Source organism: Agelaius tricolor, unplaced genomic scaffold (genome assembly GCF_023055355.1).
Source record: "Agelaius tricolor isolate 1412-34295 unplaced genomic scaffold, bAgeTri1.0.p SCAF_44, whole genome shotgun sequence".
In the NCBI taxonomy this organism is placed as follows: Eukaryota; Metazoa; Chordata; class Aves; order Passeriformes; family Icteridae; genus Agelaius; species Agelaius tricolor.
Genome location: NW_027269304.1, coordinates 2,037,108 through 2,051,291, shown reverse-complemented (window position 1 = coordinate 2,051,291; position 14,184 = coordinate 2,037,108). Strand labels below are relative to the sequence as shown.

At 41.5% G+C, this 14,184-nt stretch overlaps 1 protein-coding gene across 3 annotated transcripts in view; it reads right to left on the bottom strand.

Moving 5' to 3' along the window:
- Positions 1–9,945, bottom strand: part of HAPLN1 (hyaluronan and proteoglycan link protein 1) — a 35,215-nt gene extending 25,270 nt beyond the window's left edge. The window contains exons 1-2 of one of the 3 annotated variants that reach the window (XM_071455138.1): positions 9,014–9,945; positions 7,589–7,591 (exon numbers count right to left, since the gene is read on the bottom strand). In XM_071455138.1, coding sequence (XP_071311239.1) covers positions 7,589–7,591; positions 9,014–9,113 — 103 coding nt within the window. In that variant the 5' untranslated portion in view covers positions 9,114–9,945. Of the gene's footprint in view, positions 1–7,261; positions 7,265–7,588; positions 7,592–9,013 lie in introns of all 3 variants that reach the window. The other 2 variants (XM_071455137.1, XM_071455136.1) reach the window with 2 other exon arrangements.
- Positions 9,946–14,184: the final 4,239 nt, after the last annotated feature.

Below are 14,184 nucleotides of genomic sequence, written 5' to 3'. Positions count from 1 at the left end.
TTCTGACAAGGCTGGTCCTTGTAAATAAAATTATTTCTGTCTCTACGTGGCAGGAATATCTGGAAGGTGATTGCAAGAAGGAGAAAGGACGGGACACCCAGGTGTGGTCATTTGAGGGGGATAACACTTCCCCAGAACTGCTCCCTTCAGAAATGCCAGCAGAGAACTTGTGAGGTGAGCAGACAAACAGCTGTGAACTCTGAAACCCCTGGATTAGAGAGGGTTTGACCCTCGTTGAGGAGTTGTCCTTGCAAACAGCACAGTTTGCATCGTGGCTGGGGACAAGGCAGCTCAGGTGTGCCACTCCTGAACCTCAGGTGGTGCAAGAGCAGAGCTGGGCAGCTCCCAGCTGCTCCTTCTGCTGGGGACAGAGGTGGCAACACCCTGGTGGCTGCCTCTGGGGGTGGGAATCCACAAAATCAGAGGGTTTTGGGAGAGCAGCAGAAGGCAGGCCCCAGAGACAGCAGAACTGTGATTGGAGCTGAGCAGCAGCCATGAGATTGGGCAGCAGAAAAATTATTTAAAAAGTAGAAAAGCAAGGACAAATAGAGCAATGGTCTGTGTATTCATGCTTGTCTAGAATAACTCCCTAAGCTACAGAAAGTTTATCTAGCAAGATATTAGGAAGTTTGAAGCTTAATAATGGAGCTCTGTGCATTGTGTTTCAAGGCTCACAAGCAGGTATTGCATTTGAAATAAGCAAGCACTGTTTAACCACAGGTACCTGTGCTTATAGTGATTGGACAGAACTACTGTCAATATAGAATATTTACTGTACAGATATAAACACTGTCAATGTGCTTTTGCTTTGTGGGATTGGGCAAAAAACTCCTAGAGTGAGTTGTGACATTGAGTTCTGTGTCTGCTGCCTGGGATGTGAGCTGGTGGCATCTTCCCATTGCCATGGCCATGGAATGAGGCTGATGGTGGGAAATCAAACAGCTCCAGGCACGTTCCCAGCAGCCCTGTCCTGTTTGGGGTTTGTGCAGAGACCCCGGCTGGTGATATCTGGACTCAGCTCCAAGGGCAGAACTGGGAGGACAAAGATTTCCCAGGTGGGGCTTTCCACCCTTCCAGGCACATTTTGCATGGTCAGGCAGGCAGCAGCCAAGCTGTTAGCACAGAACCAGGCCCCACTGGTGACTAATTTGCAGAATTTTTTTCCCACTCCTGCTTCCTTGCTGTTGATTCTGACAGATTGTGGCCTTTTGCTAATCCTCTTGGAGCAGTTGGAAGGATGGCAAAGGCAGCACAGGGAACAGAGCTTGCCTGGGACAGAGCACAACTCTGGGAGCTGCTTTCCCCAGGCTGCAGGGAAAGGCTGCTGAGCAGGAACCAAAACTCACTCAAAAAGTTGATTTTTGGGCTGGCTTTGCTGTATCTCAGCGGTGCCAAATCTGGTATGAGCTGAAAGGGAAAGGATATTTTGCTACTTTAAATGAAAAGGCACAGGCTGAGCACCTGTTCTGTCCTCCTCCTCATCCTCCTCATCCTCCTCATCCTCCTCATCCTCCTCCTCCTCATCCTCCTCTCTGCTCCCCCAGCCTGAGGGCTGCACAATGAGCACTCCTGCTCTGGTGGTCATTGCTTTGTCCATTCCTAGCCCTGGTGTTGGTCCCATTTCAAGGTGCCCATTTCAAGGACAGCAAGGGGGATTTGCTCTGCTGGAGCTCTCACTTCAGCCTCACCTGCTGCCTTATTGGTTTAGCTCCAAATTTTACTGCTGGGCATGCTTTAAGGTTTTGTTTGTCATTTCAGTTGTGGTCTGATTGTTGGGTTGGGTTGTGATATTTTGGGGGTTTTTTGGTGCTTTTTTGTTTTGTTTTTTGTTTGGTTTTTTTTTTATGTTTATTTTTTGGTTGTTTGGTTGAGTTTTTTGTGTTTTGGGTTGTTTCTTGGAGTTTGTTTTGTTTAGGTTTTGGCTTTTGTTTGGTTGGTTTTTTTTGTGTTTTGGGTTTTTTGTGAGGTTTTTTTGTTGTTTTTGTTTTCTTTTTTGTTTGTTTGTTTTGGGGTTTTTTTGAGCTTTTTTGGGGCTTTTAATGTTTTTTTGTTGGTTTTTTTTTGTTTTTTGGGGTTTTTTGGTTTTGGTTTGGTTTTTTTTTTTTTTTTTGGTTTGGTTTGGTTTTGGTTTTTGTGGCTTTTTGCCTCTCTTTTGGTGTGTTTTAACTAAACTTTTGCTGTGGGGTTTTCTCCTGGCTTCCTTTTCTTATTTTCCTCCCTTAACTGGGTTTTGCACGCCAGGATGGTGGCAAGCCAGGCTTGGAGGGGGCTAAGAACACAATGTGGGGCAGAGAGGATGAGTCACTCCACAACCCTTGGCAAACACCTTTGTCTGCTTTATCCACCAGGAGTATCCACAGTCCTATGCTGAGCTGGCCACAAAAATCGATTATTCCAGCATTTTCATGGAGTGCCTCGCAAATTTACAGTGGAGGAAAAGATGTGCATTTTTACAGACAGGAAAAACAAAATCATAAGCCATTATGATGGCTTTATAGAAGTGTTTTTGTCAGATAAATTAATGTATTCCCTAAATGTTCCACACTTTTAGCAAGCCCCTAGCTTAATATTATCCTGTGCCATTATGTTTTAAATGAACAGAGTTGTTTCTGGCTTACCTGTAGTGTTTCCAGGGATTTGACCTTATGCTAAAATATCCTCACTGTTCCCACAGCAGTGGCAAGTTGTTACGCTCAATTTTTTTTAAAATCTAAAATGCTACTTAAAGTTAATAAGTATTTTCTGTGACAAAAATGGTTCCAGTTTTCTGTAATATGTAGAGGAGTGCAGTATTGATGAACTCTTGTATGGGTGTATCACTCAAAGAATACTGAGGGAAAACATGAGGGAGAATCACACACATGTTTTGCACATAGCGCACATTTTTTCTATTTGTATTTTAACTAATTGCCTTTTTCCTTCTGCTTTTGGGGGGGAAAAAATCTATAGTCTTTTATATATCATCTGCAGGAGTGGTAATATATGTTTGTTTTTTTTTTTTTTTTGGCTCAAGATCTAATGAAGATTTGCTGTGTCATGAGAAAGAAAAGACAAGGATCCACCTCCCTCTGAAGAGACAGGACAGAACACCCCCAACACACTTTCAAGTTTTGATATAAAACTGGTAAGAGAAATGCTAGATAAATCTTATTTAGAAGCTTCAGATTCCAAATAATAGTACAGCTAAAAAATAGTAAAGCTGGTTTATATATAACAGAGAAGAAATCAGTCTTTGTAAAAAAGACATTACCAGGCGGAGATAAAACATTTTTCAGCTGATTCCATCTCCTCAGCTTGGGGAAGGAATTGTTAAAGAGGACATATTAACTCAGGTTTAGGTTTCTAGGAGACCTGAGAGCACATAAAACCATCAGGGAAATAACAAACTTCATCTCTCCTAAATTATTGCCTCAAATAACTTCTAAGTGTGTTTTGCTTGGGTGTAGATAAATTTCATGGAGATCAGGTGTCGCAGAGCAGAGCAGAACAGAAATCAAGGCAAAGTCTCTGCTCTCCTTCCTCACAGAAGTAAATCTTCATGGGTGGCATGAGGACCGTTTGACAAAACCAAAATATCGCACAGAAACTGCATGGAGCCCTTCCAGTCCCTTAATCACCCCCAAATGCTATTTATAAATGTGGAATTCCACTGACGTAACCAGCAAAGGCAAATTAATGATTTAAATTCATGTTCCACGCCAACCCTTCTGTAATTATATATTTTTTTAATAACCCAGATAACCTGGCGCTCATCAGTTAAGGTCTGCTCCAGAAGATGCAGGTCCAGGGTGCCTTCAAATAAAGAATATTTTTGTTTTCATGGGTTTTTTTTGGTTTTTGTATTTTTGGGGGGTTGGGTTTGGTTTTTTGTTTTTTGTGGGGTTTTTTTTTGTTTGTTTGTTTGTTTTTTGGGATTTTTTTTTTTGTTGATTTCTGTGGAATTTCTGGAGGTGGAATTTCTGCTCTCTCCTGACTTTTCTATCCCCTGCAGTTCCAACAGGCCATGATCTGAGGAGGGAAGCAGGTTGTGTGGAAATCAAAGGAAAAGCTTTGACTTTGTGGAAATCAAAGAAAATTGCAACAAGAGACAGCAAAATATGTCGTGGCACCATCAAAATTGTCCTGAATGGCAAAAACAAAAGGGCAAGAAAAAAAAACCCATAACAACAATAAAAAGCCAAACATAAAGCAGAAAACACAAAGGCAAGGAAATGGAAAGAAACGTCAGTGTCATGGAAAATGGAAAAATGCAGAAAGGTGGAAAGAAGTCAAAAGTAAAGTGGAAAAGCATGAAAAGCATGAAGATAATCAAGATTATCTTGAGCAGATAAGAAATAAATTAAGAGGTCAGATGAGCAGTGCATTTAATCTTTTATGAGGTTTTTGACTGGCCCAGAAACTGTTCAGATTCTTACTCTCTGTTGGTGCTGACTTGGTTAGAAGGAAAAGAAGTGGGCTGCAAATAAAACCCATTATACTGCAGAAAGAGCTGGACAAAGATTTCCCCTGCTTTTGTTATTGGTTAACTGATTTGGCTCATTTGTGTGTGCTTAGGGGTTTTTTGTTGTTTGTTTGCTCGCTCCAATTTTGCAGCATTAAAAAGTTTTCTGTTTGTTCCTTGCTGAAATATTTTTTGGGAATGCATAAATAAATCTGTGCAGGGATCTTGACAGGCAAAGGGGTGCATACTTTCACCTCAAACACACCAAAATGAATGAATATGAATATGAATTTCTTATGTTCAGAGGAAAGCTAAAATGTTAAATTTGATGCTCCACAAACCAAATTTTCTGTTCCCATCTCTGCCTTTTCTTGTGCTTCTACAGCCTCAGCAAGCTGGAATAGCGTTAAAGGTTTGGCTCTCTTTAGGTAATTAACTCAGGAATTACTGTGGTGGCTTAGTCCACTCTGATTATTTTTCAGAGCAGCTACACCCAGGGGAGAGCCTGTATTTTTTTGGATAATTTATCTCTGAGGGGAGCCCTGTAATTTTTTTGGATAATCGGTCAGTGGGCAGCACCACGAGCAGCTCAGGGAGATGGACAAAATGAGCACTGAAAGGAGCCATCCTCTCTCAAAACTCAGGGAGACTTTGCAGGTGTTCAGGAGAAAAATCTGAGTTTCTAATTGCATTGCTGTGCTGGGGGAAATGTTGTTTTCTCGTGGGTGTCCATGTGGTGTGGGGACACTTCAGCCCCATTTTTACACTTGCCAGATTATTTCATTTGTGGCTGTGGGTTTTTCTGAAGAGTGAAACTGGTGTCTCCCTGAGGCACTCGGGGTTTTTCTGGGATGTGGGGTTTCTGGGGTTTTTATTTTTTTTATCCCCAAAAGTGAGACTGGAATGACAAACTACGGCAGGAAGGGGAGAGGGTGAAGCAGCCTGGATAAAAGAGCAAAACCATGAAATCCACCACAGGCTTCAGCAAAGAAATTAAAGCCACAGAATACATAAAATGCAGCTTTTCATATAAAATATAAATTTTATAAATTGATGAATTTTGTGTGTAGTGGAATAAAACCCAAGGAGAAAAAAAATGCATTAAAAAAGCAACTGGGACAGAGGAAATCAGCTGAAAACACTGTGAAAAGTAGGGAGGTAAAACTGTCTTGCAGTTGTTTAAGTTGTGACTTAAGTCCAAATTAACTGTATTAACCAACAAGGAGAGAAACCAAGAGCTAGAACAGACACTGTCAGCATTTACTGATGAAACCAGTAAATAATTTCTAGAAAAAGCATGAAATATTTAAAAGTGAACACAGACACAGAGTTATGTATGTTGCAGTGTTGCAGTGGGAAAGCGTTTAGTAGAAATAAAGAAAACTCTCTTTTCCAGAGAGTGGACACTTGAAAAGCAGAGCTCTGTGTCCTTGAAAGCAAAGTATAATTTCAGAACAATAGCAAATTTATGAAACGCTGTTTGTTCTGGTTGACAAGTATTCAGTTTGAGGGGGGGTGTCAGGAGATTTCACACTGATGGAGGGGCAGAAAATTGGAGCACCCAGACCTGCTGGCACTGCTGTGGCCTCACCTGTCACTTTAGAACAGTACCTAAAGTGTTTCTGGACAGCAGGAAAACAACAAATTCACGTAAAGAGAGTAATTAAACCATTAACCAGTTAATCAGTCCGACCTCAGCAGCAAACAGGACTTTAGAACAAATTTGTAAGGAAAGCTTTCAAACAACAGGAATAGGGTCAGTACTAGAAAGAGGGATGAGGTTAAGCAGATATTTGCCAAAGAAAGTCAGAGTAATCTGATATCAGGTATGTAACAAAAAGAAATGTATAAGGCTGAGGAATGTGAGGTATCATTTGCTTGGAGCTTAGGGAGTTGAATGATGTGGAAAAAAATGTATAAAAAAGGCCAGTGAATTGCCTTCAGTACAACTGCTCTTATATTTTCACTAATTTTATCTTATAAGGAATTGTGACTTTTGGATAAATAAAATTTTCACATGGCTTATCAAGCAGCACTGAAGGGAGAAGAGTGGGCATTTAAAACATTTGAAGAAAGAAGGGTGGAAAAATTAGGATGACACTTAAAGCTGAATGCAACACTCAGCTTTTTGAGGTCTAGTATGAAAAATTCTTGATACAGAGCTTGTAGTTGTTAATTTCAAGTGGCAGGGAGGGAGACAGACTGCTAAATACTGTCTATCACCACAGACTATTGATCAGCACTGCAGCACAGCTGGGAGCAGCAAATTTGATCCAAGGTCTGGAGAACAAAGCATGGACACTGGAAAACAGAAACGCTGAGGCCAAATGAGGATTTTTATCTGGAATAAAATAAATATTTATCTGGAATAAAGTCCTGGCTGGATGCACTCAGGGAGTGAAAATTCAGATGAGAATCAGTGTAAAGAGGAAACCCTGATATTAACAGGTGGCAATATCCAATTAGGACAGTAATCAGGAGGTGATACATGTGGAGAAGGATTTGAAGAATCACACTCAAATGGTAGCTGTGGGGATATGGTGTTATTGATGCTTTAAAGTGAACCTCAAAGAAGAAAAAAAAATATTATTGGAAGCCAAAGAATAGCAGCATTAGAAGAATAAGACCATAAAACGTACTTGGAGGATTAGGAGGGTGTTTTCCATGTCAGAAAAGTAGGGTGCAGAACCCTTTTTCAGTGAGAAGACCTGAAACCCAGTTTTTCAACAAATAAAACTCAGCCTACAGGAGATTACATGATGTAAAGAATGGGGAATATAACACAGTTTGCTTCTCTGCCTCAGGAAATCCCTTTCACACCTTCTGTAATTCCAAGGCATTCCCAGGCAGAGCTTAGCCACACATCTCCTGGATTTCAGCTGTGGAGAGGGATGCTGGGTTTTGTTAATGTGATTAAAAACACCTGAACATCTTCTACAGCATTCCCTGATCTCCAGCCATCTCCAGGTGTAGATTTTTTAATAATTTTAATTTTTTTTTTTTTTCAGCACTGGGCAGAGAGTGATCCCAGCCCTGGTGGGGCTCCACAATGCAGAGAGGAATGGCAAAAATCAGAAACAGAAATGCCACATCCCCAGCAGTCTCACTCCCTTTGATTTGTGGCTCTGTGCATTTCAGAGCCTGAACCAGCTTGTGAGGAGAGGGTTTGTGATACAACTCAAATTTACATCTTTATCCAGCTCTCCTTCAAGGAATAAACTCTTGAGGTACAGGTGAGTTTTCACAGGGAGGGAGAAGGGTTCACCTGGGAGCTTCTGTCAGCTTTGAACTGTTTGACATGCATGACTCCTGAATTACACTAAAGTGCTGGATATCGCACTAACTTCATTTTCCAAAAAACTCAAGCTCAGAGACAAAAAGCTGCATTGCACAAGGGAAGGCAAAATATGTGTTTATTACACATGGACATCTGATTCGAAATTTGCCCTGGGAAACAAGTAACATGAAGATCTATCACTCAGAGCAGTGATAGATGCTCATTTTACATTTGATAACACATTCCTCTGACCTTCATCCTCAGAGGGAGAGCAGCTGTCTGCTACTCCCTGCCTGACCTTGACAATCCCTGCTTTAATAGGTACAGGGTGCCTTTAACTTCTCTGCCTCTCCTGTGAACTCCTGAGCATTCAGCCCTTCCTGGTACCCTGCCCTAGCTTGGTAATTTATATTTACACAAACAGCACGATTTTCTGGCTGTTGAGAGAAATAAATCAAACTTTAAAAAGAGAGAGGGGGAGTGAGGGAGAGAGGAGGGGCAGTAATTCTGCGTTCCTTAATTTTGCAAAATTAATTTTAGCCAGGCTCGGGGGAGGCAGGGGTGAGGGCAGGAGAATCCCTGTTCATTCTGCCTGTCCTTACTGCATAAACCCCCTGATTTTTCTTGTGCAGGATAACCCTGAAGGACTGAAGCTGGGACTGGAAAAACAGCTGCATTGTGCTGCAGGCTCAAATCCTGCCACAGCTATAATCTCTGGGACTCAAACAGGATTCTGCAGAAGGCCAGGATAATATTTAGTGTGAATTAAAGGTATGAGGAAAGGCACATTTCTTTCAGGGTAAGTTACATTTTTTATTTTTTTTTACCGGTTTATGTTGCCCAGTTATGGTCTCTGATGTGCTGAGCCTTTTTAAATGAACCACAGCAATAAATATCTGTGCTGTGGAGAGCTCTGTATGGCAGACCTCTTAAAATCAAATCTATTCTACAATAAACTGAAGTATTTCAACCCACTGCAGTTGTTTATTACTTTAGGATGCATGCCTTTTCTCTTTGTCTTAAATCATGCTGTACTTTACTCACTACCTTTGCAAGGTTGTGACTAAGTGCTATTAAACAGTGCAACTTTCTTTTTTTTTACTTTTCTTAGGAGAAATAACAATGCAACAGAACCAGAAAAGAAAACATTTGGTCAGCAGCAATACAAGTATTTTAAAAACAGTGTGACAGCGTAAAAATAAAATAAAAAAAAGTTAAATAAGGATCATTAAGCACATTATTCTGTTTCCCTCAGCAATATGAAGATATTGGTATTTTCTCACTTATTTCCTTACCTTGAATATGAACAATTCTTTCATGCTCCAGACTTGAGTTGCCAGGGTGAGGTTCAGCCCCACAGGCAGAGATCAGCACCAGAAAGAGGAGAGTCTTCATCTTTACAGCCAAAAGAATCTTCTTCACTGTAAGGGCATCACACACAAGAAGAGGATTGTGAATTTTAGGAAACCTTTTACAGTGTTGCACTGCTCAACTTGTTAAAGCAGTGATCTTACGAGGTTTTTGTGGGTTTTTTTGTTGGTTTTTTTTTTTTTTTTGTTTTTTTTTTGTTGTTAATGTATGGAACCCACTCAGCTGGCAGAAGTTACAACAGCTGCTAATCTTTTTGGCGTGAATATTGGACCACTTTATTGTGGACTTTAACTAAGTGAAACTACAAATCCATATTTAACTCTGCCTATGCAGAAATGCAACAAGGAAAAAAAAATAAAAAGAAAGTGCACAGACCAATATTCCTAAGCCAAACTCCTTGCAAGACCTCACATAAGCAGTACCTGCGCTTCAAAAGAGGTTCTGGTGTACTTTTGATTTTCAAGACCTACTCTATTTCTGGTCTGCAAATACAATTAAAACAATCAAAGCTCTATCACTTTATCTATATCCACTGCATGATGCAATCTGCTGGTGACAGGTTCTCAAGATTAAAACAATCTTCTTGTAGGTTTTGGCATTTCAGTCAAGTCTGCAGCTTAACTTAGCAGTCAGGGTGGCAAATCTGCTCGAGCTAAGCAGCAAAGATGACAAAACATTTATTAGGCTGACTAAGGAAGATCAATTTTACTTCAGATCCACTTAGCATTAAAAAAAAAAAAACAAAAACAACTGAACACACAATGAAATGGTTGAAACCATGCACAAAGTAGGTTAGAGTTGAAAATGCTACCACTGCAGCTGCCCTGATTGATTTTTCATTCATTTCCACCCAGAATGCTGACGCACTGGCTGAGTGTGCCAGGTAGGGTCTCTGCAGTCAGCAGAGCCCAGCGCTGCAGGGAAAATCTCTGCCAGCCTCTGAGAAGTGATTAGGCAAATGAGGACCTGAAATAGAAAAGGAGGCATAAAATACAAGAGGGTTTTGTGTGGTGTTTTTGGGGGGCTGCTGTTGTGTTTTATGGCTTTAGTTTCTATGAATCTGACTCCTTGAAATAAAAGGTTGCTATTTCCCAACTTTGCCTTTAAAGAGAGTAGGATTTCCCCCTCCCATATCAAATATGTGATATTTTTTCTCAATTGCACAGAGATAATTCTTTCCTCCTGTTTTTTTTTTCTCCATCAGAGCAAGAAACACATAAAATTTGCACAATACTCAGTCAAAACCAGGGTCTAGGTGTGAGTCCTGAAAGCATTCCCCTATCCCTAAACAGACACAAACCCTGAAGTGCTTCAAGTCCAGATCTAAACGCTGTAACCTGAACCAACCTCTGCTGCAGACTGAAAAAAAAAAAAAAAAAGCCATTTTTTCCATATCAGAACATGCACGTTTACTTGCCTGCCCTTCCATTTCTTCACAGCCAGCTTTGTGGTGGGGAGCTCAAAACCAGCTCAGCATCCCTGAATCCTTCCTGTGCAGTGCCTAGAGGTGGAGGACAAGTGCTGGCTGCACTCTCTTTCCCAGGTGGTCCAGGCTCAGTAACTCCAGCCTCGGCCACTCCCTCTTTTCCTGGAAAGCCTGGGAGGATGGTGACCTCCATCTGGGACAGCAAGGACAGATGTGGCTCCCTCTAGAGCACATCAGCCCCAGCCTGGGCTCAGGGAGGGTCACCCCAGGGCACCTGGGCGCTCCTTCTGATGCCTTAGGATTTAAGCATTTATGTTTTTCAGGTTTTGTATTAGTATTATATAGTATTTTCATATTTTGTATTAGTATTATATAGTATTTTCAGATTTTGTATTAGTATTATATAGTATTTTCAGATTTAATTGTATTGAATTAGTAGATAACTCTACTAGTTACTCTGAATAGTGTTAGTTGCTCTCTTCACGTTTTGGTCAGAAAAAGTCCCTCTAGGCCTGAAATTCAAGGACAGCCTACAGCCTCAGGCTCCAAAAGTATAAACAAAAGTGGGTCTGGGGGGGAGGAAACTGGGAGTAAATGACTTCATTACCTGAAGCTGTAATTGGAGGATTAACCCCTGAAATGCAAATAGACCAAACTTATAATTGTGTAAAAAACTCATGACCATTGTCCATCTTGGGTGTAGCCTCTGGGAGGTTTCTGACCGTGCAAGATGCACCTTTTGAAGGTGTATTTAATAAATAACCACTTCATTTTCTTAATTTTGTCCAGCCTCTGTTCTGGGCAGCCACTCCAAGGCCTCACCCTGCCCTGTCCCTCACAAACCCCACACCGTGTGTTCCCTCTCAGACTGCAAAATCCTGTAAGTTTGGGGTCTGGGATTGGTTGTTTTTTTTCTTTTCTTTTTGGCTGTTGGCTAAATTCTGACAATTCTTTTTTATTAATGATTTCTATTGATTTAGACATGGCCTGTTTAACAAAAGAGCTTTGGTTGGGAAGGCGAGGCCTGTGGGAGTATTCCAGCTCTGGGCTCTGTGAGTGAGGAGAAGCCCACAGGGGCTCTGCAGATCAGCTCATTTTGACTTCTAAACACAAATCTGCCCTTTTCTGTGACAAAAAAAAACAATCACAGGGATTTTTTTGGGGACAGCAACCCCATCTATTCCAAGCACTGTGTGCACAGGCCCTGCTGAGGAGTGAGGAATATTTCTCCTTCTGGGAACATGGTTGGAGAGCTCCACATGTGCCTCCCTCTCCTTGCCTACACTGATGGGAGAAACTCCTCCATGCAGCACCATCTGGGGATGATTTCCAAAGCAAATAATTTCAGGATGAAGGTCACACTTTTTGGGGATATTTACGTGGTACCTCCAGGCAGGTATGATCTGATTTTGGAGCATTTATGTGGCAGCATCACACAGGCAGGGTGAGAGGCCAGTGCTGACCTGGAATTCTAGTTTTCCTTTTCCTCAGTGTCTAGCTGACCAATCCCACATATGTCACAGACATGGCTAGAGATCACCACGCCGTTTTTTTCTAGGGGGGGGATTTAACCAATTTGGTGGCATTTTTAGATTTGTTAAAAGGCAGAATTTGTCAGGAATGACCTGGTATCTCTCTCTCCTCCTGGGATTCCCAATGATGGGAGTGGGGGCACTGAGCCAAGGCAACGTTACCAGGCCAAGAATCTGACCCCTGGTGCTTTGTAGGTTATCCAAAAAGGCAATTAGCCAGAGGAATTCACATCCTCAGCCTCTAGCCAAAGCAATAGAAGTCAGACTCCATTTCTGCAGCAGCCTGGGAGGACCTCAGGGGAGACATGATAGGTGTGGATGTTTTCATATTAAAATTAATAAAGTCTTGGCTGGGATTAGGTGATTTTTTTTTTTTTTTTTTGGGTAAGGAATGGTAAAGATTAGTCATACTCAAGAAATTCACACTGGTTTCAATTACTGCAGGTTATGAATCTGCTATCTCCCCGGACAGGCACACAAAGAAGCTGGGAAGGGAGATTTAAAGAGAGAACCTCAAGGCTCAGGGAAGTGCTCAAGGTCACTCAGTGTTTAAATTCTCCAGAACTGCTCATTCTCAGATACATTTTTAAGTTCTGACATTAAATCACCATTTTTCAATACTTACGTAGCATTAATTAATCTACTACTGGCATATCTAAAAGTCTGTAAAGCACCAATTTTTTTGGATTTTAACACAATAATCTGAGAGTTTACAGAATGCTTTCAAGCAGTTTGGCTGCTTTAGTGACAAGCATCTCTCTGAAGGGCAGAGCACTGAAAAACAGCATTACCCACCAATGTCTGCTTTGAATAGAATAACATATTTCTTATTTCCTTTTGCAACTGCTGCCTAGCTGCAGAACATGCAAACATCCACTGTGTGAGGACAAGGGCCACCTGCCTCAATATTCTCTCTCTCTGGCAGTAGTTAAAAGCCTTTAAAGTGGAAAGATTTTTTTGTTCACAGGAGTTAATTTTCATCTGATGTGAGGAGGTGATGATTTCTTACATCAAATGTTTGGTTCCCTGAGTTCCAAGACCTGTGGAAGCCTGAACTGAAAATGGCACAGGAGAAACCCAAACTTCTTGGGCAGAAACAGGAAGCTTCCTAATAAAACTTTCTGCCTTTCTGTGGGCTATTCTAAATTTAGTAAAATGAGGCTCAGCAAGTAAAAGAATCAGTGGCACCTAAAACAGGGGACAGAATACATACAATCAGTCCTGATAATTTGGGGTTGAAAAAAACCCCAAAATCTGTTATCATTCACACAAACCGACTGTATAATATAAGCCTTTACAGGCTCCTCTCTGTGGAGCTCAGATCCACCTGGGAGCTGGTGTTAAACAGAGAGAAATTATCTATTAACAGAACAAAATATGTGTATTTTGAGGGAGCAGTAATGAAGGGTGTCTCATCTTTAGGCACTTCTGGTGGGTAATGGAATAAGAAGGGGACCAGTCCAGGCAGTACTCACACGCTCCCTTCAGCAGCTTTTCTTAAAACTGGTGACTTGGAGCAGAGCACTTCAATCCAGCTGATTAAACAGATTTTCTGCTCAGTCCCAAGGCTGCTAGAGATCAAATCTTATCTGTGTGTGTAAGCCCCTGGGCTTTGGCAGCTGAGTCAAGCCATGCAAATGGAATTCAGCTCCAGATTGTGGGCACCTGGGCCATTTTGTCTGGGCACAAAACGTTTACGCCCCACTCAGACCATTGTCACAGTCAGTTTGTACCTGGTCAGCGTGGTCAGTGGAAGGGAGGTGTGTGTGTTTGACTGCCCTAGGATGACTTTTGTCCATTCATTTTTGTTTTTTTTTTAATAACCTCCATCTCCTCCAGAAACCTTCCATTCTCCAAAGGCAAAAGTAAAACATTTATTTCCAGCTATGGACTCGAGACCTCAGTCCCCCAAATCTGATGAAAATCCACTTCTTGCCATGGCTACCTTTACAATGCCACTCTGGATTCTGCCTGTCACTCATTTTGCTAAGACAGCTGTTTTCTCCTTGTGAAATCCCCCAGAGTGATGGAATCAAGGCAGGGCAGACTCAGCAGAATGATCCCCAAATCGCTAAATTTTTTCCTTGCAAAATGAAAATCTGCTGGGTGCCGTGGTGGAGCAGAAAGAGCAATTTGG